The sequence below is a fragment of the Cyprinodon variegatus genome, unplaced genomic scaffold, assembly GCF_000732505.1.
Source record: "Cyprinodon variegatus isolate N-32 unplaced genomic scaffold, C_variegatus-1.0 Scaffold192, whole genome shotgun sequence".
NCBI lineage: Eukaryota > Metazoa > Chordata > Actinopteri > Cyprinodontiformes > Cyprinodontidae > Cyprinodon > Cyprinodon variegatus.
In genome coordinates, this window is record NW_015150645.1 from 1,181,656 (window position 1) to 1,207,761 (window position 26,106).

Genomic DNA, 26,106 nt, shown 5'->3' on the forward strand with positions numbered 1-26,106 from the left:
AAAAATAAAAATATTAGGTCTAAACAACTGCAGTGCTCAAACCAGAGTGTTAAAGGATTAAAAGAGGTATTTATACTCAACCGAAGATTTGCCATAACGAGACAAGCTCCTATTTTGTCTTATATGCACGATGAGAATAAAATATCTTATGTTTGTATGCTGTTTTGGCTTGTTTTTATATTTAACTCCGCATAATTTAATTTTTGCTGAATTCTCCATTTATTCCAATGATTTAATAAAACAAAATCAGAGAGATCATGAATTACTAATGCAATGTGAAATTATTTTAATGCTTGCAGATTTTGGAATAAGGATCCATTCAGTTTCACTTGTAATAAATCAAATTATCACATATATATATATATATATATATATATATATATATATATATATATATATATATATATATATATATATATATATAAATATGCAACAAGCGCCTTGAATTTTTATTTCTTAAGATGACCTTGGATAAGCATAATAAACTGATCATCTTTTAAATGTGATGACATTTTCTGTAGGGTACCTGCTTGATTAAAAGTTCACATTGAAACACACAGAAAGACATTAAATATTTTGTTACTGTTTCTTTATTTATGTTCTTATTAAATTACATAATGATCACCATGCTTACCATGCAGGAACAAGGTCTCTGTATGCATAATGTATTTTAACTGTGAAGAGTTGTGTTACGGTATGAGCAGAGCTAAACGTATTTTGAAAAATATTTTCTTACATTCATATTCTAGATATAAGCTATAATGCTTACTTTACAAAACAATCCTTAAATGTGCAAAAAATGCAAATGCAATGATTATGCTTTATATGTTTTTAGCTGGTTAATGTCAGGTTACAATGTTTGCTACAGTGTGCACGCTGTTCAAATGATCTAAAAGCCTGCAAAGCCCAATATTACGTTACATATATACTATTCTTACAAAAAACATTCAAAGAAAAGGAGGAAAAAAACAACCAGTCACTCTTGTTAAGGCATGTTTTCCTAACATTTGACCTACAAACATGGAAAATTCTTAGTGAAATTGCACATCCTTTTCTGATTTGCTAAAGCAGTTTTTCATCTAATCCACTGTTCTAGCGCTAGGAAGTGTGAGTTTGAAGCTATAGGTCACATTTATACATTGATCTTCAAACCAAAATCCATGCCGCATTTCTTTTTAAATAAACAGTCCATTTCATTTCTGGATGATATATTTACAGAAACCTTGTCTGATGAAGTAAGCTGCTGCTACAGAAAACTTTGAAAAAGCCATATGAGATGCTCAGCTGTTAGAATGTTTCAATACTTTTCTAGACTTTTCTAGACAAAATTAAAGGCTGTCTGGTCTGATTATTGTATCCTACCACCTGTAAATGAACCCCTTTCACCTTGAAATAAATGTGACCGATTGTGATGCACCATGTGTTTTAAAATCCATCATCTTTCTCTGTGACATGCACCTATCAAATCCCATCAAATAGGGAATAGTTTCAAATGGTGAACAGACCCAAGATTAGATTCTATAGGGAGGGGAACTGGTTCTTTCAGTTTGAGTGGATTTTTTTTTTTTTACAGAGTCATTAATTCATGCATTAATAACAGAAGTTCACACAGAAGCACGTTTCCCACCAACTTAGAGAATTCAATTTAAATAATAAGAAAGCTGGTGGAAATACTGCTTTAATATTTCACAAAAGTTTAAGGATCTTTTTTTTTTCCGCAATTCTTAACAAGCTGATGCAGGAACGTAAACGTTGTTATATTCTGAAACCTGATATCTCAATGGTTTTGGTTGTTTTCTACCTTTTCATATGTATAGATTTCTTTTTACTGAGCTTCCCGCCCTCAGACCAATACCAAAATAACTCATTCACAAGCTCCATTATTAGTTTATAGTGTGCATTTTCAGTCAGTCTTTATGGCTCGGTTCCTATAACTAGAATAGGTTACAAAGTCAGGGAGGATAGAGGCAACTAGCAGGAGGAGAGGAGAAAAAAGACAATCAGGCTTCTAGACGTTTAGTTTGTTTGATGATGGGGGTGTAACCCCTATGAGCTTCGAGTCTGACAACGGACTGACAACCCCCCGTATCAGGTTCTTGTTGCAGTCGCCCATCGTGGTCTCTGAGGGAAGCTTTGCGTGCGTTACGCTCCCTGTCAGGTCCATCAGGTCCTTAAGAGCCTGGTTGTGGGTCATAAAACTCTGGTGAATATCTTTATCTGGTGAGTACTCAGGAATAGATATCAGCTCTTCCTTTGAAGCTGGACTGAAACACAGAGTGAGAAAACATTAGCCTCCTAAATATTCAAAGTTTTAAGCATCTCACTCAGCACTGTTCAAACCCAACTTAGAGCCTTCAAAGACCTGGTCTAAATTGATTTTACAGGCAAGGAGAACAATAATGAGAGGAACAACTAAGAGTCCTGCTTTGGAGCAGCTGCAGATGTTATTAGCCTCGGTGGAAGAATCTATTTTCTTGAAAAATCTGTGGTTTTGTGGAAGAATTACCAGAAAACAGACATGTTTGAAAGAAAAGCACAAGATGAATTTGTTGTTTGGCCAAAACCAATAGGAGACAAGACACTTGTGGAAGGTGGACTTCTATAACATCTGACCAGTATTGATATGAATGTAAGATGTAACACTGTGCATCACCCTGAACATCACATTTGCAAGGTGACACACAGTGGTGGCACCGTCATGATGTGGGGATGCTTTTTTTCAACAAGGAAATCGTTGAAAAATGAGGAGATGGGTTGAGCTAAAGCTAGACATTGAGCTAAAGCTTATGTGTAAAGCTAGTTTGAGCTGTTCTATAAAAACAAAATGTATTTAAGCTTGTAGTTCTAAAGCGAAAAATGTGAAAGAAGTTCAACAAGGCACCCTATGTGAGGACTTACCTAACATCCATGGATTGCACCTCATCACCGGATCCTGCTTGTTTCACATCTAATGGCTCCAGCTTGATGACTGGTGGGGGTAAACGTGCAACTGGTACCACTGTCACAGAGGGTCTACCACCTCCATCATCTGGCCCCTTTTTCACCTTTCCCTCAGCTGAGACAGACACACTGCTTTGCTGTGTGCCTCCTTTAGGAATTGTTAAGGCACTTTCTTCCCCCTTCACCGCTCCATTCATCACCCTCCCCTGTCTTTCCATTACTTTGACGTCTCCTGTTGACTCAGTCAACTCTTTGTAGGTTTGTGTGGAGATTTTGACATTAGTTTTGTGCTGCTTGTTCAGATTCAGGTCCGTCTCTCTTCCCTGCTGCTTGAATGAACTGGTGTTTACCTCTCTGTTGAGTTGACTGCCGCCGTTCTCTTTACTGGTTTGTTTTTTCTCAGGTCTCTTTTCAGAAACACCGTGTGTCTGTGTGACCAGATGACTGTTGTTTTGAACTTGTTTACCCTTCTCACTGTCCGCCTGTGCTGCTGCTGTTTCTTTCTTAAGGAAAACACTTTCCTTTGTCTGAATCTGCTCTGTTTTTTGCTCTGCTACCTGAAACTCAACCTTTTTGCTTTGGTGCTTGATGACACGAGCTTTGGTAATTACATCCCCTGTGAAAAATATACAAAAACATTACAGTGGACTTGAAATGTCACCGGAAATCTGTTTGATCTACAAAGGTGACCAAAAGCAGGATCAAGAGCAGCCTTTGTCATGGGAAACGAAATAACTGAATAGCGTCTTGTTGCAAACTGCAGAGCAGTTCCCTTGCACAGTTCTGCTAAAATGGTTCAAGGACATTCACAAGAGCAGCCCGGGGTTGCAGTCAGCTCCCATGATACAGCTCTGCTGTGAGGAATGTCCAATCAGCAACAAGAAAAGAAAAAAAAAGTCCTTCACTGCTACTTCTTCACCACAGGGAATCACGTTCTGGACACTACATGCACAGTTATCAGGCAAGTAGCTTATCTTAACTGTGAGCTATATTAAAATCAAAGGCGTGTAAATATGTTTTATTAGATGAATTGACCTGCAGCAGATCTCACAGGTTTGCACAACATATTCAAAAAGCCATGTGGTATGTCACATTTCAACTGAAAAACTTTTCTCAAAGTATAGTTGTGCCTATCCTTTACAGTATCTAATACATTGGTTGAACATATTTAGCTTCAGTTAAGACATTTAGTGTTTTTCTACAGGAGTCCAACTCCATCCCAATTTTTAATTAGGCAAAATTTTTCATTTCTGCTAAAAGAAGGCTCCCCAAATCTCTATAAGGACACACGCAGCACGCTACTTATTTTCTATCAGATTTAGTCATTTTAAGAAAACAAAAAAAAACAAACATGCTCTTCAGTTTCTTTGTGTTAATATTGATAGCTCATATAGAAGTAAAAAAATTAAATAAAAATGAGAGGGATGCTGCTACTCTGTATGGTGTTGTTTTACCACTGTCTATTTTATCTACAGCAAATTTAAAACAAATAAAGTTGTCAAAACTGCTAACAATACATTTTCTAACAAGATTTTATTGATATTTTGTAAACTGTTTACAGACTATATGGCTTTGAAGGTTTCAGCTGAGCGAATGTCCACACAATCAACTCCCTGAACCCATCATGACAAGTTCAATGCGTGTCTGATAAATCAAATTCGCCAGAAAATTACCGCAGATGTTTTTTAACTTTTTTTTTTTTTTTTTTAAAGATGCTCCTCTGTATTAATTAAACTATTTAAGGACATATGAAAACCTGGTTATTACTACTGTATTACTTTTTATATTTGCGTTCCCAAACAGTGTTTTTAGAGTTAGGCATATTTACAACAAACGTCACACTACAGCTCATATAGAAGTAAAAAAAATAAATAAATAAATTTAAAAAAATGAGCATGATGCTGCTAGTCTGTATGGTGTTGTTTTACCACTGTCTATTTTATCTACAGCTCATTTAAAACAAATAAAGTTGTCAAAACTGCTAACAATACATTTTCTAACAAGATTTTATTGATATTTTTTAAACTATTTAAAGGCTATGGCTTTGAGGTTTTCATCTGAGCAAATGTCCACACGATCAACTTAGTCCAATGCATGTCTGATAAATCAAATTCGCCATAAATTACTGCAGTTTTATTTATATTTTGGTTCTCTGTATTAATTAAACTATGTGAGGACACATAAAAACCTGGTTATTACTACTGTATTACTTTTTTTATATTTGCCTTCCGAAAAGTTGTTAATCGAGTTTGGCATATTTACAACAAATGTCACATTACAGATGTTTAAAAAAGTACTTGACAAATTTTGTTATGGCCTTTTTTTTTTTTCTTAAAGCACAAATCTATCATTTTATCAAAGGTATGTACATTTTTTGGATCCTCTGTATTTTTTATTTTTTTAATAAGCAGTTGGTTAATGAAATGCAACTAACACAACTTACTACCTTAAGCCAGTGTAGCAGGTTTTAAGGTGCTGCACAAAGAACAATACTAAGTTAAAGCACAAACCTTGATCACAGAGACTACTTTCATTATAGCTTCATTAGTTGCATAAAACAGACAAGTCGACAATAAAAATGCAGCAAAGCTGTTTTGATACCATCCCTTCACCTGCAGGATTCAGAGTTTAATTAAACTAAAACTATAATGTCTGGTGCCTTTTCTCACAAAATCTTAATAATTTTATTTTCTCACTAAATCATTCTTTGCTTTTATTTGAATGATCAAACATATTTACTGTCAAGTTAGTTACCGGTGGCATTTATTAAATTAAAGGACTGATCTGCTCCCAAATTATTAATAATGATTTATGTTAAGTCACACATTAAACTCATAACAAACTGAATCAAATGCTTTCAGACTGACTACAGTTGTACTAAAAAGATATTTTGGCAACGCTTGTTTGCAAGGTGACCTGCAGTAGTGGTGTTTATCAGAAAAAAGTGCCTATGCTTTGTTCTGTTCTGTTTATCCCTAAAGCTGAAACCTGGATCTACAGCAGGAATCAAGTTCTAGATTTGCTGATTCATATATTTACTATTGAGATTACACAGAATATTCACACATTCTATGTTTTTGTGAATCGGTTCATTAAACCACTGAACACATGGTGTTGGGAGCTTGAATGTAAAGGGTTTGAACAGCTGCAAGTTTTAACTGCACCTGTCACTAAACTTAAAGGCTGTTGTGGATTTATAGATCAAGAATGTGACCAACCCCTTTTCTAGTCTCTAACATGTAAACTGAAACTTCAGTGTAAGAACTGAACATTCAGTTGAATCCTACTTTAAGAAGTTAAGCTGTAAACCATTTTTTGGCTTAAAAATATCTGCCAAGAGAGCTCAGTAAACTTTGTTGAGTTGTGCTGTGATACTTGTTCCGTAAGGCTGGATAATCTAATTGGTCAATTCTTTTATGGTGTAACAATTCTGTTTTTTTTTTTTTTTTTGCCAGATAACTGTGCATGATTAATTAATTTTGCTGAATGAAATCTGCAGTCTGCATGCAAAAAACATTTCTGTCAAAAAAACCCAAAAAATAATAAAATTGGAGCGGGGATTTAAAAGATGTCCTTTTTTATTTTTGCATTCTTTTTCACTCATCCCTCTGAAGAACCAAAGCCAAAGCATCAGACGTTGAGGTTTCAAACAAACTCAGGGAAATTAAGCTTTTTTTTTTTTTTTTGCACATGCTTCAGATTTGCTATTAAGAAAAATGAAACCAGACATGCCCTTTTGCATTTTTACAGCAGCAAGGCGTACAGCCAAGGGGCGACGTAAGCAAGAACAGCAAGCAAACTTAAAAAGGTCTTGACGCTGACTGAATGCATACTAACCTGGCGGTGAGACTAGCTTTGTCTCCACCTGCTCCTCCATCTGATTCAGTGCACAACAGAGGCAATGAGGACACAAAACCAAAGTCACCAATAATAAAATTTAATAATCAAAGCATAAAAACAGAAAGTCAGGCAGCTGATAAAAATAAATTTTGGGAAAGAATAGCTTGGCTGTGCAATCAGCAGGGGTTAAAGGCCTCTCACAGTACCTTCATGTCAGCTTCACCCTTTCTGGTTCTCTTCATGATCTCCTCAATTCTCTGCAAAAAAAAAAATGTAAAGGATATTTACTTACCAACTACTTACATTTACATTGGAAGCTTTAATCAGGAACCTGGGATTGGTTTATCTCCTTTCTGAACATAATTCCATTAAAGCAAACCTTTTTCCTGAGTTGCCTCTCCTCCTCTTCCTGTTGTGTCTGAAGTTCCCTGCCTTGCCGCTCACGCTCTGCATCTTTTTCAGCCTGCACTTTGGCTTTTTCTTTCTGCTTGTTAATGGCAAACAAGTAGATTTTCAAGAAAATATAAAATAAACATATAACATTATCATGGTAAAAGTTATGTTTGCAATACAAAACAAAACCAATAAATGCAGTAATTTCCAAAAGTATTCATACCGGGAACATTTTTGACCTTTTTCTTGCACTCTAAATAATCTGGTCTTTTTGTAGAACAGGAAATTTATAATTTTTGTTAAAGAAACCATAAACCATGAATTGGACCATTGCAAACTCATGGAAGGACACCTGGTGTTATCAGAGCAGATAGCACCTGTTAGGAATCCAGTTTGTGTGGTTGTGTTTTTTTTGTGTGTCTTTCTCTTCCTCCACCACCAGGTGGTGCCCTCTTCTCGTTGGTCCTGGTTGGTTCATCACTGAGGACTACTTAAGTGGTGGACTGTCACTATCTCGATGCCAGAGTGTTTGCCAGTTTTGGGTACTCTAGCCAAGCTGAGATTAGCGGAGTCTAACTGAGTCTTTGTTTCTCTGAGTTCTAACTTTGTTTTTGTCTTTGCCTTTTGGCAGGAAGCCATCCTGCAGGCTGGATGTTTTTGACCTTCTTCCCCTGGAAGGATTGTTTGAGTCTCACACTGAGCAGGGGATTAACCTCAACAAGTTCCGTTCAAGACTTCCTGGATTCCAAGTGACAGTCCGCTCCATAGTGCCTCAGGAACCAACCAAATTAAAACCTTTTAGTGGAGAAAACCTTCTTCCCAGAATCCAGTCTTGTGTGGGTTTACCAGAGGGAGGAACTCGTTGGAGGGTGGCTCCAACGAGTTCCTCCCTCTGGTAAACCCACACAAGACTGGATTCTGGGAAGAAGGTTTTCTCCTCTAACGTGAGTTCCGTTTTCTCTGTTTCTCCAAAGTCATCGTTCAAAGTTCCCACGGACCCTGAACTAACCTCTGATACTTCCCTTCCCACTTCCAGTTTCGGTTCACCAGTACACTGAGATTCCTGAATCCAACCCCGTTCATCTCCTCAATAAACCTGTCAAACTTTTACCCTTGTCTCGCTGAGTGGTTTACTGCATGTGGGTCAGATCCCTTAAGAAAATCATGACAGCACCACATTGCATATCACTCCAATAACATCATGTGAAAACAAGGTGGAGGGAGAATCATGAGTTGCTGTTTTTTCCTTTTTTGGTAAAACGTATTGAGATAAACTCACAGTAATCCAGAGTGAATCAAAAAAAATAAAGGCCACAAAGGACTTTTCATTAGAACTATGAACACAGAAACACTCACATCTACAAATAGCCCAAAGAATAGACCTAAATCCAGTTGTAAATATCCACTAGACTCAGTTTAAGTTTACATTTAGGAAGAGAAAGAATCTGATAATTCTTTTGATGTGGAAAGCTTATTGAGTCATAGCCCAAAATATTTACATCTGATACTGGATTAATAGGTGGCTCTACAACCTTTTGACTCAGACAGGTTGAACAGAACTCAATTTTCAGAATTTTACTTAAGAATCAAACTACAGTGGAGCAGTCAAAGCTGTTGATCACTTCAATGATCTGGAATAAACTCCCAGAAAATATTGAAAGCACTGAAACCCTTATTCATTTTCTAAATCAAAATGTAAAAATTCTATTATCCTTATTCATATAAATATCGAATTTTAATGATAACTATTATTTTTAATTATTTTGTGTTGCCTTCATGGCGTAGCAATACACTTTTCTCTTCCTTTTTTTCTCCTCACGTACAGCACTTTGAATTTTCTTGCCACTTAAATTCAAATCATTTCAATGTGCTTTATAAATTAACTTGCTCTGCATTACTTTGTGGAAATCTATGTCGACAAACTCCCAAAAAATTCTTTTAAGTTTGCGGCTACAACAGGACAAAATCTCGGAGCATAATCAGTATGAATACTTTTGCAAGGCACTGTGTAACATTAAATCAAAGCTTTAACTGTGTCGTCATTGAAACTGACCTCTGCTTCAATTTGGTTCTGCCGCTGTTCTTCCTTTCTTTTGTCTTCCTCTAGTTTCATCCTGTGGTGGTCCGTCATATTGTTCTGCCCCACCTCACCCTGCTGTGCCTTTGCCTCTTGCCGCTGTTCCCCCTGAGCGAGCTGCTTCCTTTGTTCTTCTTTCCTTTATTTGATCATAATGTACAAGTCATCACCAGCATCCTTTACCTAATGTTTTAGTACAAATTCTTTATAGTCCTTTAATTTAGCAGCTCCATTTTAAGGACGCAAATTATTTATTTTGTTTTGTCAACAAAAACTCCCTCCATCCTTTTGCTAAGTGTAGCTTCTTAAAGATTGAGCTATTTAAAATCAGGATTCTTTCGGGGAGTTTACCTTTCTTCTTGCTCTTTTTGCTCTTTTATCTCTTCCAGTTCTTTCTGGGCTCGAGCCTGACGCCTGCGCTCTGCAAGCAGCCTTGTAGCCTCCTCTGCATTTGATGTGCCAGCTCCCACTTTCCCTGTGGATGCGACTGCTGTAGATTCTGCGAAACATGGAAAAGATATTGTTCGAACTATTCGTTTTTTTTTTAACTTGAGGTGAATTAAGATGCATTCACAAATAAATACAGCTTTACCCTTGTCTCCAGTCTGTCCATTGACTTGCAATCTTCTCTCTGAGGAGTCCATTCTGGGGGACATTTGGTTCCTTCTGTCTGCAGGATTTTTCTCGGGTGGGTTTCTGTTGAGGTTCTTATCAAATGGACTGTGTGGAGATTGTTTTAGGTTACTGGTGTCTGCGTTGGTTTTTGCTATGGGGTTAGCTTGGGGCTGTTCACCCTTTCTTTCTGGCTTCTTATCATCTCCTTTCTTGTCGTCACTCAAGTTTGGGTGATGCCTGTTTGGAGAATGGTGGTACTGCGGAGAACTGCCAGGGGACTGTGCTCGCATCTTGGATGATAATCTGCACAAACAGAAATGCCTGACTTTAGGAACCAGGTATTTGATCAGCCAACCTTTTGATTTCTGAAGCAGACTCACCTGGATGCATTGGGGGAAGTCAGCCGCTTAGTAACACTTGCTGGCGACTCAGATCTTCTCAGAGGCGATCCACAGCCAGGGGATGCGGTTCTTCTCTCTCGCCGCAGACGTTCCTTCTAAAAACAGGGTTTAAAAAAGGTATACAGTACACCTTAAAACCAAAGCTCATTCACAGCCACTCATCTTGTGTAAGGATAGTATGTTTAAGATATGAAGGTTTGACCTTAGGGGTGCTGGGGGTGGACTGGGAGCCACCCTGAAGTCCGGTTCTGCTATGAGCTGCAGAATTCAGCGTGTTGCAGAAAGGTGACCTGTGAGGACTGCAGGGTGCTGTGCAACAGCAAATGTCAGTCAGTAATTACAAACTCGTCTCAGACATACAAACAAGGTAATCTTAAAAGTGTAAGGTGAACCTGACTAAAGAAAATTGAGTTCCTGTTTATAGCATTTTTTGTTATAGAAAGATTATGATGTGAGAGTAAAGGAACATTGGCAAATAGAAGGATACTTGTGGTGTAAATGTAAATGGGAAATGCTATTAAAACCTGGAGAAATTTACCTCTGCATTTAACCCATCCCTTTGGGGAGCAGTGGGCTGCCACTGTGCGGTGCCAGGGGAGCCCTGTATGGGGTTAAGGGTCTTGCTCAGGGACCCAGAGAGTGGCAGTCTGCAGGATTTGAACTCAGAACCTCACTCTTTGTGTCACAATTCATAGATTTTTGTCTGTTTTTCTTTTATGCTCCTTTTTAAACTAGAATTTAGTAATTTTTCTGTTTGTTATTATCAGCATTAGTTTCTTGACAAATTCGTTTTACTTGTGCTTGCTTATTCATGCATTTTAATATTTGTTGTTAGATTCAGGCTTTGTTTTTGTTCTGAGATCATTTTTTTGTCTTAGCTCATCTCCTTTAGTGTTATTTGGTTTCCCTCTGGCTCTATTGGTTCCTGTAATTTTCCACCCCTGCCTCAGTGTTAAACTTGTTTTTTTTATGATTTTGTTAGATTCTTCTTTTACTCTGTCATTCTTTTTATGTGATACAGTCTTTTTTCTTGGAAAGTCAGACTTAACTTTCCTTTTTTTCAGAACATTTAGAATGATCACAATTATTCTTCTTCACTAAACAACAAAATACCAACAAAGATTTCTAATAATAATAGTAGTATTGACCTATTAAGCTAACTTGGTTGAAATGTTTTGTGTCCTTGTAAACAAAAAGCCTTGAATGAAAGGCAACCAAATCCTAGCGTAGTTTTAGCGACTAAGTGTGTAAGTATGTTTACTTGTTTATTTGCATCCTGACGAGAGCTTTAGTCATTTCTTTGAAATTGTTCTTTAGGTTTATCCGCCCACTCGCCGAAAAGTCCTTTGCTGCTGAATCTTGTCCCGAGCTGCTGGGTGTCCTGTGCTGTGCCCTAAGTTATGCAGATGCTGACTGGATAACACTGGTCAGCGTGTGCAACTCTGGCCACCTTGGTTTGGTTGCTCTGATCACAGGACATGTCTCTAAAAATGAAGGTCTTTGTATCTGATTGAATTTGCGAACTGCTGTTGGACTGCTTATGTTGCTTCTGCAGTAACTTGCTCCTTGCTCATTAAGTGAGCCCTTACAGGATTCGTTGAACTGTGAATTGAGACTCTCTTTACCGCTTTCAGACAGCAAACTCACAAAGCCTTTTTGTCTTTTGCTCTAAGGTTTTTTAAACATGTCACACCAAATCAAATCCTCTCTGAGACACCTCATCCTCATTCCTGAACAGAATGATGACTAAGCATTCTCATGCTGTTTATACTTGCCTATAATTACCTAAAATGGTGGATCTGGTACCTCCAGTTTTTTTTTTTTATTAGACCTAAGAATGAATCAGCTATGTGAAGATCTACCAATCTGCTTCTGATTTCGTGCCTGTATTCTTTTGATGTGTCACCTTGAAACACATCAAAAGTGATTCCACTAAATATGTTTTTAATTGATATTGCAAAGCTATGATGTATTAATCTAGCATTTCATAAAATGTTTAATACCTTATATGTAAAAATTTAAATTGCTAAATGTTAATCTTGGTTTTACCAAACAGGGAATATTTAGTCAACCTTAATTAACCTAAAACAGAGTATTTTCATTTGAGACAGTGAATAAATAGTGGCTTTTACAGTGGATTTAAAGACTGGTGAAAAAGCAGCCTTTGTAAAAAATATTTCAAAAAGGTTCATCTTTTTGTAAGGGCATAACTTCACTGTAAAATTTCATTCATTTTGAGTTGTTTTTTATACCCTCTTGTGTTCAAATACAGTGGAGAAAGTTTTTTATAAAATATTACAGGTCCAAATTACAATGTCATGGAAGTGTGACAAAAAATTTATTTAATTCTATGATGCAATAATGGGAAAACAATAAAAAATATATATATTTATTAACTATCAATGATTGTTTAAAGAGTCTAGGTACCTCCTAAACTCCCCTTTCTCTTTCCTCTGTCACATCTAACTTTATCTGTTTATGCATTTAGTACCCCTGCATGTTAGCAAGAAGAAAGATCAGGGGTAAAAGATGAAATTGTATTTTCTGTGCATTTAATATTGCAATGAAAAAATAACAACACTGCTTTGCTTTGCCATTTTTAAAGATTAGAACATATTAGCCTTAAACAATTAGCCTGTTTCTGGACTGTCACGTCTATAATAATCAAATAAATCAAATACTAATGAAAAAAAAAAATCACAAAGATTTGCTGATAAAACAAATGTCAAACAAGTGCAGGCATTAAATATAGATTTCATTGAATGACACCAGAAATAGTGTTTCTATTAGCTTGTAACTCTGTGATAGAATCTCTGAGGAGTGCAGAAGTCATCCCGCTGGGCTAACAATATCCATGTCTATTTTAGTGCACATAATTTTATGAATTTCTAGGTCATTTGTGATTTATCCCAGCATTCGTCTGCTGCAAAAAGCCAAAGTCAGTACCATTTAGCTGCTGTTATTATCTAACCTTAATCCCAGGTTTAAAGGGAAAAAAAAGAAAACAAAAAAATATATATATCACTTAAATATCTTCGAAGGAATGTGAGAATTTCAGACCACTGAGAAATTCAAGGCATGCTGATCCAGTTCTTTTAGCATCTTCCTGATATGAGATCAGGGAAAACTAAGATGGGAAAACTAATCCGGAGGCGGATTTTTTGTCATTGAGAGCATGTGTGTAGTCGAGCAAATAATCTGGATTGTGGGAGATGGAATTATGGAAAACAACATGTTTCCTCCAACAATTATACTGAAACCAGTTCATTTTCTTATTGTTATCATTCCTGCATGCAGGCTGATGCATTGCAATTGTTTGCCAACAAATGCAGCATAAAGCACATGGATGATGTTCCAAATGAAAATGATGGGATGTGAGTTCGGTCAGTTTAAATTAAGATTTCTAGTTTAACACCTTATACGAATCGCTGACATGTGTTACCCAACTTATTCCCACTCCTCGTCTCTTCTAAATCAAAGATGGAGGTCTCCACTAACGAGAACGAAAAACAGAACAATGAAGCAGTCTTGCAAAAGTATTCATACCCTTTGAACCTTTTCAAATGTTGTCATGTTACAATCACAAATGTCAATGTTTTTTTTAAAGTGATTAAAAATTTTCGAGGCATAGAGGGAATATAAATGGTTTCAGGATATTATAAAACAAACAAAATATCAAAAAATAAAGAAATTTGTCTTTGTGTTTGAGATTCTTACTTTGACTGAACCCTTTTGATGCATACATTTGCTCATATCTACATGAATCTACTGTAGCTCTATCTACAGTATATGTGTGGGGTTCCTTAACTGACCTGCATTTATCTCCATCCATCTTCCATATCTGACTAACAAACTTCCCATTTAAAAAAATTGCATCTATTGCGTTAAATGAAAATGGGCCAAAACTTTCTGCTCTGGTCTAAAGCTGTGAACGAAACTTTTACAGCTTCCTTTCTGCTATTATTCAAGAAAACAAAGATTTTTTTAAATGGGTGACTAATTTGGTGCCTCTCCCACCAGAGCTGTGGATGTCTGCAGTTTCTAGTAACCATGGCCTTATTGGATGTTTCCCTGACCTGCCAGTTTAGGAGGATAGCTATTTTCTGTTTGCTTTACTGTGTCAGAGTATTAAATGTTTCAGGTGATAGATCAAACAATCCTTCATAGGAGGTATCTTTATCTCTAAGCTTTCTGATTTGTTCTTTGATCTTGGTGTTTTTTCCCTATTTTGACTATCTCTTTACCAGAGTAATTTGTTTTAGACAAGTTTTTACTTCTACTCCTTAAATTTTGTTTGCAATTATCTCTACTTTTCACTCCTTATATTTAAAAAAGTAGACTTGTTAGCTTTGTTTCATTTAAGCTCATTTTCATTATCGCCTATTGCTATCAAAGAAAATAAAAACCATCAACAATTAATTTCTTTGAAACTTTTTGTTCACCACATACCAAAACAAATAGTTTTTCAAGATGATGCAAGGTTAAATTTGACACTGTTACCATTAGTTATAAAACTAAGAAAATGAAGTAGAAGGAAGTTATTATCCAAAATTGTAGAAAAATGTCCCTTCAATAGGGTAGTGCTGTAACCAGCGTTTAACCCTATTTAAATCATCTGTCTTTAACATTTTTTCCTGCATTCCTTTTAGGTAGTTTTAGAAATGGTACTTTTATACTTTTACTTGAGAAATAAACTTTAATACACTTCTGATAACAAACTGTTCTCTGAGGTCATCAAGGTAATGCTATATTTTTGGTAAGATGAAATTTCACAAGTAGACTTATGAAGAGTATTTAGTTCCACTGCCGTTTGCAAGTCATAGAAGGTCAAAGGCGTTAAAAAAAGTATATGCAACAAAAAATAAAAAATAAATAGAGAGAGAGAGAGAGAAACTTAAGGCTGTAACAAAATGTGAACAATTCTCATAATATGAATTCCTTTGCAAGATACTTCCATCTATCAGGTCACAGAAGGACACAAATAGAAGCAAGACAGTTTGGACGTTTGTGTTCCAGTTTCAGTCTAGAAACAAACATGGTGACAGAGACACTGTAACTGTTGGATGAACACGAGGGAGAGGCATTTGGGAGGGTATGGGGTGGGGGCTTAACTTTACCGGATCCGCTGACAGCAGGATGGGGGGAGGCAATGCCATGGGAAAAGGCGAAGGCAGCAGAGAAAGGGATTGGGGCATTCTCACAGTCACCTATAGGCAGCGGGCGGAGCAGAGCAGAGCAGAGCAAACAGAGCATTATGAACAGTTTCTCTGACCACCTTCTCATCCAGCTGTAGAGAATGAGCAGGAATTAGCATACCAGCAGGGACGTTGAAATGCAGCGTAAACCGAAACAATGTGTGAGTTTTTGTCCAAAAGAGTAAGAAAACATTTAAACGTCTTCAAATCTTGGAAACCAAGTCCAGTGGATATTTTTTTTAACTTTTACAGTAAGAAAACATTTAAAGTTATGAACTGTGAAACTGAGAAAAAGTGGGTGATAACTGATAAATACCCCTGGGTTACATTAACATCTACATGAGCTTGATTAATTCACAGAGGTTCAGAATGTGAGTCCTACAAATGGAGAGGAGGAGCACCCTGTGCAGACCTTTGATTTCATAATGGCTCTTTGGGAAAAGAGGTACAGCTTGTAAAATAAGTATTGAAAATGTCAAATTTTATCTCAGTTTAAATGATGTGTCATAAGCCAATGACCTTTGAAAAAATAAATAAATAAATTTACATGTACAGTGAAAATCAAAGCAAAATTGTTCACAAGTTAAAAAAGAATCAAAACTATTGAATGAAACAGGGAATAAGTATTAAATACATGTAGATGAAGCGGAGCAGAAAAATGGCAAAGAAAGCAAGAAATCAGCTGAAGCCTGTTAGCATTCAGAAAGCATTCAGTATCAGTCAGTTTTATTATTGTGACCTATAAAAATATTATTTTTTTATCACTTAGGAGCTAAAATGAGCAGCACAAGTAAAGAGACTTTCAGATACATCAACTGCTTTTGTGATTGCTCCAATCAACATATTTGGAGGGGATAATTTTACCATTAAATGAATAATCAAAAGAGAAGAGGGGAATTCACAAAGAGCTTCAGAAGGGCCTGGAAATATCTGCTATAGTTTTTTTTTCCTGTTAAAACATGATTGCTCTATTTAATAAATATTCTAAAAATAAATATGAAATAAAATAATTTACTCTAAAGAAAGGCTTGCTGCAGCTTGTTAGATATGATTAGGCTGAATAAATGCTACGGATTTTGTCTTGTTAGAGCAGGTTGAACCTGAATATCCTGGATTTCATTATACACTATGTTCAGAGAAAGAATGGGTCTGTTTATTGCCACTGAAGGCCATTGACATAAGTGAAGTTTGCTGGTGAGAAAATCAGGGGTTGGGCTGTCTAACAGCATAGCTTAATGGCAGATTTCAAATAACTATTATAATGATATGTCGGGTATTTTTAAGAGAAGGAGCACTCCCAAAAATAAAAGACTGGGAAGTTATTATTATTAGTCTCAGATAAAAAGGGTCAGACTACAAAAACCACCCATTAAATATATAAAACTACTACGCTGCTTACCTTCCAATAGACAAAAGACAAGATCGATCTCTTCTTTCTTCATTAGAATAGTCTCTTCTCCTTATTATTTCCATAACTCCAGCCAAGAATTACATCCAACTAGTTTAAAATATAGAATTGATCATTTCCAAAAAAAAAAAAAAACCTTTCTTAAAAAGTATTTTTTATATTTTTATCTTTTTTAAACTTTTTTTTTTTTGTCCTGTACTCCGATATTTTACCCTTAACCTCATTTATGGACTAATATGCTTTGATTCCCCCTTTGTTGTGGATTACTTTAGCTATTGGCAACATCTGGTGTGAATTTCCCATCAATATCCCCATTAGAAACATTTAAATATTTGAACCAAGAAGAAAAAATGACATTTTCACAACATATTTTACAAAGTGAGTACAACTTTGTTCATGCAAACTTTAACAGGCAGACCACGAGCGATGGTCACAGATTATTAACACATGCACAGTAGTATCTTAAAATATCTTAAAAGCCACTAATCATAGCTTTTACTGTCACATCTGACAGGGAAAAATCCAACCCTTAATTTCAATGAATATTGAAGAAAGGAGTGGATCTAGAGGAGTGGTCAGGCAGGCCATGGCCACCCCTGTCACCACCTTCATCAGGTGGTTTGTTGTTCCCCCTGAGATGTAATTCGATATCCCTGGAACAAGCAGTTTTCCTCTAAGCCTGAAGGTGGCAGCTGTGATACCATAATGTGGAATTTCATATTATGAAATATTAACACTGGTATATTAACCAAAAAATGAATAGAAAACTGTAGCTTAACATAATTAAATAGTCTCTATTTAACCTGCCTTCTTCCAGTCATCAGTGCCAGATTATTCAAGCCCTTGGTGAGGGTCTTCTAGCATGTAGTATTGTTTCTGATTGCCTGACCCTTACCTGTCCTACATTTGGACCTTTGAGCCTGCCTGTTTCCATTCTGATCTGTTTGCCTGACCTGTCTTGGGACTCCTGCATTTTTCTGCCTGTTTTCAGAACCTGGAACTGCTACCTGACACCATCCTGGATTTCCCTTCAGTATCTCTTCGGATCTCTGATCTTCTGACTCAGACTCCCATGGACCTCCTCGACACCTTCACCCTCTGGATTATCCTGCATTCCTTCGACTACTTGGATCTGATCGGCTTCTACGTCTGGGACTCTGTGGGCAGTGTCCGCCACATCTTGTCGGCAGCCAACCCGCTGGAATCTACATCTACCTCTGGACACGGACTGAACTTTTAGACCAGAGGTTCCTGCCTTAGATGGTCCTAGCTGTTAACTGCAGATCTGTAATTTTAAATAAACTCTTTTTGAAATATCATGCTGCCTGTCTCCCTAAATACTGGGTTCTTTGTTCTGAGCTCTACCACTAACTACTGTAAAGAATAAAGCATAAGTTTAAATATGTTTTAGTTATAATTTAATAAAAAGTGTCAATAGTCCTAATAAGTATGGCTTGGCTGACTGTAGAAAAAAAAAAACTTTTAATCTCTGAATAAATGTAAATGAAAGGTTGGATTTTTCAGGTAGGATTGCTTAAAGCTTTATATATATGTTTAGGTAGATGCAGTAAGTGGAGGACAAACAAGAGACTTTTCACAGAACAACCTCTATTTGGATCTTAATGATGACTTCCTACCTGCTCCTGGGTAACCTCTTCCCCAGCGTTTGGTTCTCTGCTCCAGCTGAAGGCTTCTTTCCAAAGAACGTTTCATTAGGGCCTCAAGCCGCTCCTGTATATAACATGAATAAACTCACTTTGTTTAAATTCCCTCACCTCTGAGTGGAAGTTAATGACCCGAAGTAGCAGCAGCTATATTTAAAATATTAGAAACTACAAGATTGAATTTAATGTGTGAAAATAAGTGAAATCCAAGGAGATTCAATAAAACATGTATTTTAATGTAACCTTTAAACTGAAACTGTTCAAATCATCTGACCCTCTCCTCCTCCAGCTGCTGCCTTCTTTTCTCCTCCACTGCAGCTCTACGGAGCTCCTCTTTCTGCCTCTGCTCCTCCAGCCGTCTCCAACGCTCCTCCACGGTGCGCTCGTACTGCAGCCGAGCCCTGCGCTCCTTCTCCCTGATCAGCTGCTCCCTGGCCGCTGCGGCAAACATGGATTTACACCAGAAAAAAACATTTAGACAGCCCAGCATGATCTTCTGTTAGCTATAGTTAATCATTTGCTAATTTCAGATATCTAAGAATCTTCGGTTTATTTTTGTCTTTCTTTTAAATCTTGTAATAATGTTATTCAGTTTCGACATGAATAAAGATGAGACCTGATGATGATTCAGAACTAAAGAATGTTCTCCCTATTATGGCATGTTTTTTAAAACTTTAATGATATATAGGACAGACATGTAAAAACAAGAAAACTGTACAATAACCATTTTTTGAAATGTTTTGATGAAGGTGTGACAGCCTTTTATTTAATAAAAATAACCAGGCTTGGTTAGATTATTTTGTTTTTTTGTTTCGTTTTTTTTCAGAGGAAGCCAAGCTTAGGATCACTTTTAAAAAAGGTCTGTTTGACACAGAAACAAAACGGTGCATCATCACACCCATCTTGAGTTAAACATAGTAGTGGCAGCATTGGGCTGTGTGGTTAAATTTCCTGAAATTGATTTCTTGTTTTCATTAATGATTGGTTTAATTAAAAGGTCAAAGCTCCAGATGATAAACAGATTAGCACAAGTGGCTTTGCTAAAAGAAAATCAATATTTCGGGAATTTCCAAGTAAATTTAAAACAACAGTGCAAAAAAAAAGGGAAAAAAAAGAAATCTAAATAAGTAATTTTCTCTTAAAATAAGAGCATTTTTTTCTTGAATGGAGGAGTTATGGGAGACAATTTGCCAATGGAACAAGACAATTTACATTTAAAATAAAAAAAAAAAAACAATTGAATTGTCTTATTTCAAGAGCATATTATCTAATTATCTTATTCTAAGAGTAAAAATACTCACCATCTTATTTACCTGCTCAAATTAAGCGTAAATAGACTTTATTTAATTTTGACTTATTTCTAGATAGGTTTTGCAGTGTAACTCTTACAAAAAACCAGTGGCCTCTCTGGAGAAGATGTTAACATAAAGGTTTTCTAAAACTTAGACAAACATCGGCCAGGATTAGAGGACAAGCTGTTGCATTCAGACTAAATTATTTGCTTTTCAGTTGAAATGTTTAGTATCTTTCTAACTTTAGAGGTTTAAAATGACTTATTTCCTCAAAAACACCTGGCTTATTTGCAGAGATGTAAAGCTTTTTAGGTCTACTCTAGCTTGCACTTATGAACTATACAGAGTTTGAATTTGCATGTCTACCTTGGCTCTAGATTAAATCACTAAGATATAAATCCTTGTCGCCATGGGGCAACCACTGGAGCAGCAGGATTATCTCCTAGTGAAAGACCTACTTTTGTAGAGCGTTTAGTTGCTCTCAGACTCTCAGCCATGACTCAGCTCATCATATCAGAAACCCAGTGAACTCTAAATGAATCTTCAACAGACCAGAAGAGTCCCCATATACTCCATTAACAGCTATGGAGATTACATCACAGACAAACTTTAAAAAGGAAAACTCTGACAGGGCATCCACCTACCCAGACTTCTCTCCCTCTCCTCGCGTCTCTCTTTGGCTAAACGCATCCTGTCATCAGTTTTCATGTAGCCCTCCTGACCTAAAAGATTAGTGTTGATGTTAGGAAAAGTAGGCAGAACTGAAGTAGGGATGTGATTGTTAGGGAGGAATACCCACTTTGTTTCCCTCCATGATTGTTACTAGTTAGATGTGAAGGGGAGGCATGTCCATTCATGTGTGGCTTCTTCTCTGCGTTTGATGGAGCTGGAATCAAAATAACCCCCTGGAGGTTAAAATACATTCTTGGATTGTCCTGAGAAGGCGAACACTGAGCTGTAGCACTCATTTTCTACCAGCAGGGGAAAAAAACAAAACATTTTACTCTGGCTCATCTGCATTAAATGCATCATGCTGCAGAATGCCTTATGCCAGGCAGGAGGTGCAACACAAGGCCGGAGAGATGTGCTCATCATTTCACATATGCTGACTCTCGCTTCTTGTTAGCGTTGCTGAGCTGTAACCATCTCCTCTGTTAACACTGAACTCAGGCTAATAAAGCCTGCAGATAAAGTTTCCAGAAACCTTCTCAAAATGAAATAGTATTCCCAATCATTATGCTTTTTCATCCAGATGATATCATGTGGCCGGCATATGGGATTAATGTGACTGAATATAATGAGAGAGATGATTACTCACTTGTTCTTCCAGTTCGTACAGGAGAGCTGTCACCATTTGTTGGAGATTTCTTCTCAGGAAGCAGAGAAATGGATGGTGGGGCCATCTTTTCACCTAATGCACAATGCAAGGAGCCACACAAAACATGTTTTTGTCGGGTTTTTTTTTTTTTTGCATTAACAATAAAGTGCAGGGAGAGGATATGCTCTAGAAGTGTAATTGCAAGCTGGGTGGATGATGACTGTTAGCCAACGTTTAGGGGAAGCTGATGGAGGAAATATCTGTCTCATAAAATGCGCTGAAATAAACCTGTAACATGACAAAGACAAGTGATAAAATGTGTGATTAAATAAAACATTATGATAAATTTTATTATAATAAGTTTTATTAAACCGTTTCAGTAGTTTAAAGACATTTTGTTGTGGTGTAAATGAAAGTATTTTAGTGATTTCAGTCAGCAGGCCTAGATGTGGTCCCTGGATCAAGAACATGATAAAATGTACATTTTTTGTCCTATAAGATTTTTTAAAATCAGAATTGTCATACTGTTGAAATCTAATGCACGGCAATTTTGCTGATTTTTTCTATCAAAAATATTTTTTTCTAACTAATAAGTATACTAGATATGGATGTTCTCTTAACTGACAATCAGTTAAGCAGGATAAGCTGAATCTTATTAAGTCTTCCTGATAACAACAGAGTGAAATGCCATTAAAAAAAGATTTAAAACCACAAATTCGCAAAATTAATACGTACATTGCTGCATAAAATGGTAATGAATAGGTTTACAGTCAGGGGTAATATCTGTCACCTAACTAACACTGACCAGATTCTGCTTTAACTTTGCTTTAGCCAGAGCTGATCACAAACGACTCCACTGGTTGAATTGAATGATTAAAACATTTATCACTCTTCCCAAAGCCAGAGTTTAATGATGTCTTCACAGAGCATGAAAAGAGCCATTAGATAATGAATCAGGTGGTTTTAGAGAAGCCATTACATTTTTAAGGCACTGGTGCCTCTAATTGGAGGACTATGAGGGAATGGCCTCCCCCACATCCTCATTTGTTCATAAATGCAAACTCCTACAGACCCTAAATCATGGCTGCAATACTGTTTCTTTTTAGTTGCCTTTATTCTTGCAGAAGCAGTGAACACTGAAAAGGGCTGATCTCTCCTCATTAAATCTAATTTGATCACTGGCCTGCAGGGAAATGCCCTCTTTCAGGGTGGGGAGGGTGCGGAAATTGACATAAAAAAGTGAAAGGTTAATCTTCATCCCAGCTTGTAAATAAAATAATAATAAAAAACATTAAATGTTTATAGAAAGCAATGCATTTTGAAGTGAGGCATAGTTTCTATTGATCTGCTGTTTTGATTGTCTGGGCTTTCAAAGGGAAAACAAAGAAAACACACAAAGAAGGGTCAGTTTTCTTTAAAAGTGTTTATAAGCTACTTAAGTTTTTGATAGAAAAAACATGAAGATTTGATAAAAAAAAAAAAACAACAGATACAACAAATGAAAAACGGAGAAATGCAGACATCACACAGGGTAGCGGTGGAAATCCGTTGCGTCATGCTTGAGTCTGCTTTTAATCCCGGAATAAACACAACAGCTCCGCTTCAAACCTGCCCGAAAACAAACCCTGGGTGAAGCCTACCTGTCACTGCGTTGGATGACGCGTTGGTTTTCGCCATGGACCTTAGATGCGATGCGAGCCAGATAACAAAGAAAGGAAAGAATTAGCTGTTGTCCCAGCAGATGGGTCCGCAGTGATGCTGATGCTGGTCCCCGTTTTTCCTCCCAAACAGCAGCAGATCATCAAAGAGGGGGAAGAGACAAAGAAAAGCGTTGAGCTAAAGAGGCTGAAGGTCGTTAGGAAAGGCTGAGAGGACGTGGATGATGAGATCGATGCGGCTGGATGATGGAGCTCATGCGGTCAGGAGCAGCCGGCCAAGCGTCGCAGCGTGAGCGCGCTCTGGTCACGTAGAGCTCAGCACGCGGCTTATCCTCCGACAAAACACCAATGATTACGCAATGACAGCCGTCATACATATATATATATAAATATATATATATATATATAAATGTGTGTGTGGGGGGGTGTATGTACTGTATGTATGTATGATTAATTAATACACATACATATGACTGAAAAATAAAAATATATTTATATATTTTAGATATATATTATATATTCTCATTAATTAGGTCAGAAGTCTGTTTGTTTGTGTATTAATAAATCAACTAACCAACATGTTTTCAATCCTTTTCTCCCCAAAATTATGATATCCTACCTGCTTTTGATGAAAACATGATTTTCAAGTTCATAACATTACATCCCTTAAAAATTGTGAAATTTTGGTCATATGTAAAGCATCTTAAATTTCTTATATTTTATTTTCAATTTAATTCAATTATACTTTATTAATCCCCAAAGTGAAATCAAGACATGATGTCCAAGGCCTTGTTGTCAAGAAAGGCCCTGTCCGTGTAATGTATTTTGATTTTTAAAAATGAGTCTAATCAGAACTCATATTATCATTTATTCAATATAATTTAGAGCTTGGCAAATCATTAATTTAATTGATTAATTAAATTATCTGTTTATGAAGATGTAATGTTTGGCAGATGTGGATTTTTTTCCCCACCAATGCACTTTTTGGGCTTCCATAGATCAGAGTTATATTAGTTGATCAGTGTTTGGTGATAGATGCATATTCATCATAAACTAGGTCACTGTGTAATACCACTAGCTGCAAACATTAAGTGCTATATTTTCACTGTTTAACCTCAAGGTGACCATAGGGAATGATATAAATAAAGCCTAATTTTTGACAGTAATCTGTAATTTTGATGTTTTTATTATGAAATTTAAGGGAGAAAATAATTGATTGGAGCACTCAAAACTAAGATTTTTTTTTTGGCCATACAACCCAGCCCTAATATGATTATATAGCCAGTCAAGCTCATCAAATAGAGTAAACCTAAAATAATAATGAAAAAATAAGTACAATAACAAATAAGGTACATAAAAAAGATCCATCACAAAATGTTCTGGCCCATTATTTGGGTAAATAATGCTGAAAGGTAATTGTTCAGTTCACACTATCTATAAGAACAGTAATGCCAGGTTTAGACCGCAAGCATTGGAAGCAGCAAAAAAGCGCCTGATGCTTCATGCTTTCATGCTTGTACACAATAAGGTCAGACATGTGTCATCTTTGATGCTCATGAAGTGTGTCCAGTAAAGTGTGTCCAGATGCGTCTTCTGCTGCTCCTGCATTCAATGGCAGAGAGCGGCTTTGCTATATCTGCTCTTATAAGTGGGTAAAAAAGTAGCTTCTGCTGCCTCTAGCGCGTGCAGTCTGAACGCATCATTAGCCACTAAATATCATTTTTAAATTCTTGTCATTCACAAACAGCTGCTTCTATGAAAAAAAGATGTGGTGGAAGGAAAGTGTGGAATGAAAAATATTCAAACATGGCTAGTGCAATAAGCAAAGGACATTCAAGAGTTTGTGTTTACTTCAGAAGGCTTAAGAGGTGATTAAAACACTGTTATAAAAGGCCCAGTCAACAAAACAAAGAAAATGTGTCACATCAGTACTAAATGATGAATAGCTCTGATGTTGTTTTTGTAATATATCCTCATACATATGAAAGAATGAAATCAAGGACATTCAGTCAACATGCTTTAAGCATGGATTGGCATGGGTTTAATCTATGTTATCTGATCGCAATAATCTTTTTTTTCTCTTTTTTTTTCTCATCACAGAAATAACTTTCTTACTGATTCCGTTTCACTCTTTCAAACTGTAACATAAAGACATGTGGAAATAGTTAAGGGGAAGCGACCCACTTTTCTTCATGGTGCAATATCACCAGCCAGAAACCTAAAGGATGGTAAAAGTGAAACAACATAAACTTCAAGCAACTAGTCACTAAAGGTGTTTTTAATACTAATCATATACAGTCAAAGTTAATTCTTGTACTATTCTTGTTTTATTTTTTGTTCACTTCATTGAATTCTTCAGTTAATACAGGCCGTAGAGCAAAAATAAAAATCTAATAAATAATCAATTTTTTTTCAATGGGATGGTGACTGATTGGATGGATGAGTGGCATGGTCGGTTTATATGTTAGTATAAAGTTCAAATTCATATATTAAGCCCCTCAACTAAGTATGGAGTAGACCACCTGCTTATTTTATAGGCGCACTCAGCTCCTGTTTATAAATTTAATGCTATACTACATTTCTATGTACTTTGTTTTTTATTTCAATTTTTTTCCAGAATTGTCTCTAAAACCTATAAGTATTTAATACTAAAAAAAATATTTTTTTCCTGTTTTGTCCTTATTTCAATTTATATATATATATATATATATATATATATATATAAGTGGTTTTAATTTATATCTGTGGTTCAGTGTTACATATAAAAAGAGAGGTGGCAATAGTTATGCGAAGAAGAAAGAAAGGAAGGTGTTTCTATAAAATCCAAAAGAGAATTGGACAAATGAGAAGAACAGAAAGGAACAGAAGAGAAGAGATAATTACTTCACGACTTAGAATAGGACACCCAGGATTGAACAAGTCATTATTTTTAATAGGGAAACATCTGACAGGGAAATGTGACTGTAGGGGAGATGAGAGAGTGGAACATGTTATTTTGATTTGTAGGAAATATTTGATTCAGAGAAACAAGTTAATTAGGAAACTTAGTCATATGAAAATGAAACTTGACATTGTTGATTTACTGAAAAAAGGAATTAGGAATCAGGTTATGTTTGAGTTTTTGAAACAGATTAAATTGTATAACAGGATATAGTTTTTTATTGTTGTTGTTTTTTTTTCTTTTGTCATGTGGTCCACACTCCTTACCAGTTGGTGGCGGTAATGCTCACCTAACGTTTTTCCCAACCGCCGTAAAAATGTCAACAACAAGAAGAAGAAGTGTTACAGTTGTCAAGTCCATCCGC

The 26,106-nt window shown here is 36.3% G+C and overlaps 1 protein-coding gene across 3 annotated transcripts; it reads right to left on the minus strand.

Moving 5' to 3' along the window:
* Window positions 1-599: 599 nt before the first annotated feature.
* On the minus strand, window positions 600-23,119 carry LOC107087731 (MAP7 domain-containing protein 2-like). Of its 3 annotated transcripts, none has more exons than XM_015379457.1 (17): window positions 22,784-23,118; window positions 21,144-21,236; window positions 20,625-20,711; window positions 20,470-20,547; window positions 18,808-18,971; window positions 18,507-18,600; window positions 15,384-15,473; window positions 10,469-10,575; window positions 10,246-10,361; window positions 9,843-10,168; window positions 9,602-9,749; window positions 9,227-9,389; window positions 7,160-7,264; window positions 6,987-7,037; window positions 6,778-6,817; window positions 2,899-3,556; window positions 601-2,264 (listed from the first exon to the last, which is right to left on the minus strand). In XM_015379457.1, exons 1-17 carry the CDS (start codon window positions 22,818-22,820, stop codon window positions 2,009-2,011), a joined length of 2,613 nt encoding a protein of 870 aa, XP_015234943.1. In that variant the 5' UTR covers window positions 22,821-23,118; the 3' UTR covers window positions 601-2,008. The 3 variants fall into 3 exon arrangements, with proteins under 3 accessions (XP_015234944.1, XP_015234943.1, XP_015234942.1); XM_015379456.1 differs by having other exon boundaries at window positions 7,160-7,267; XM_015379458.1 differs by lacking the exon at window positions 15,384-15,473 and having other exon boundaries at window positions 600-2,264; window positions 7,160-7,267; window positions 22,784-23,119.
* Window positions 23,120-26,106: the final 2,987 nt, after the last annotated feature.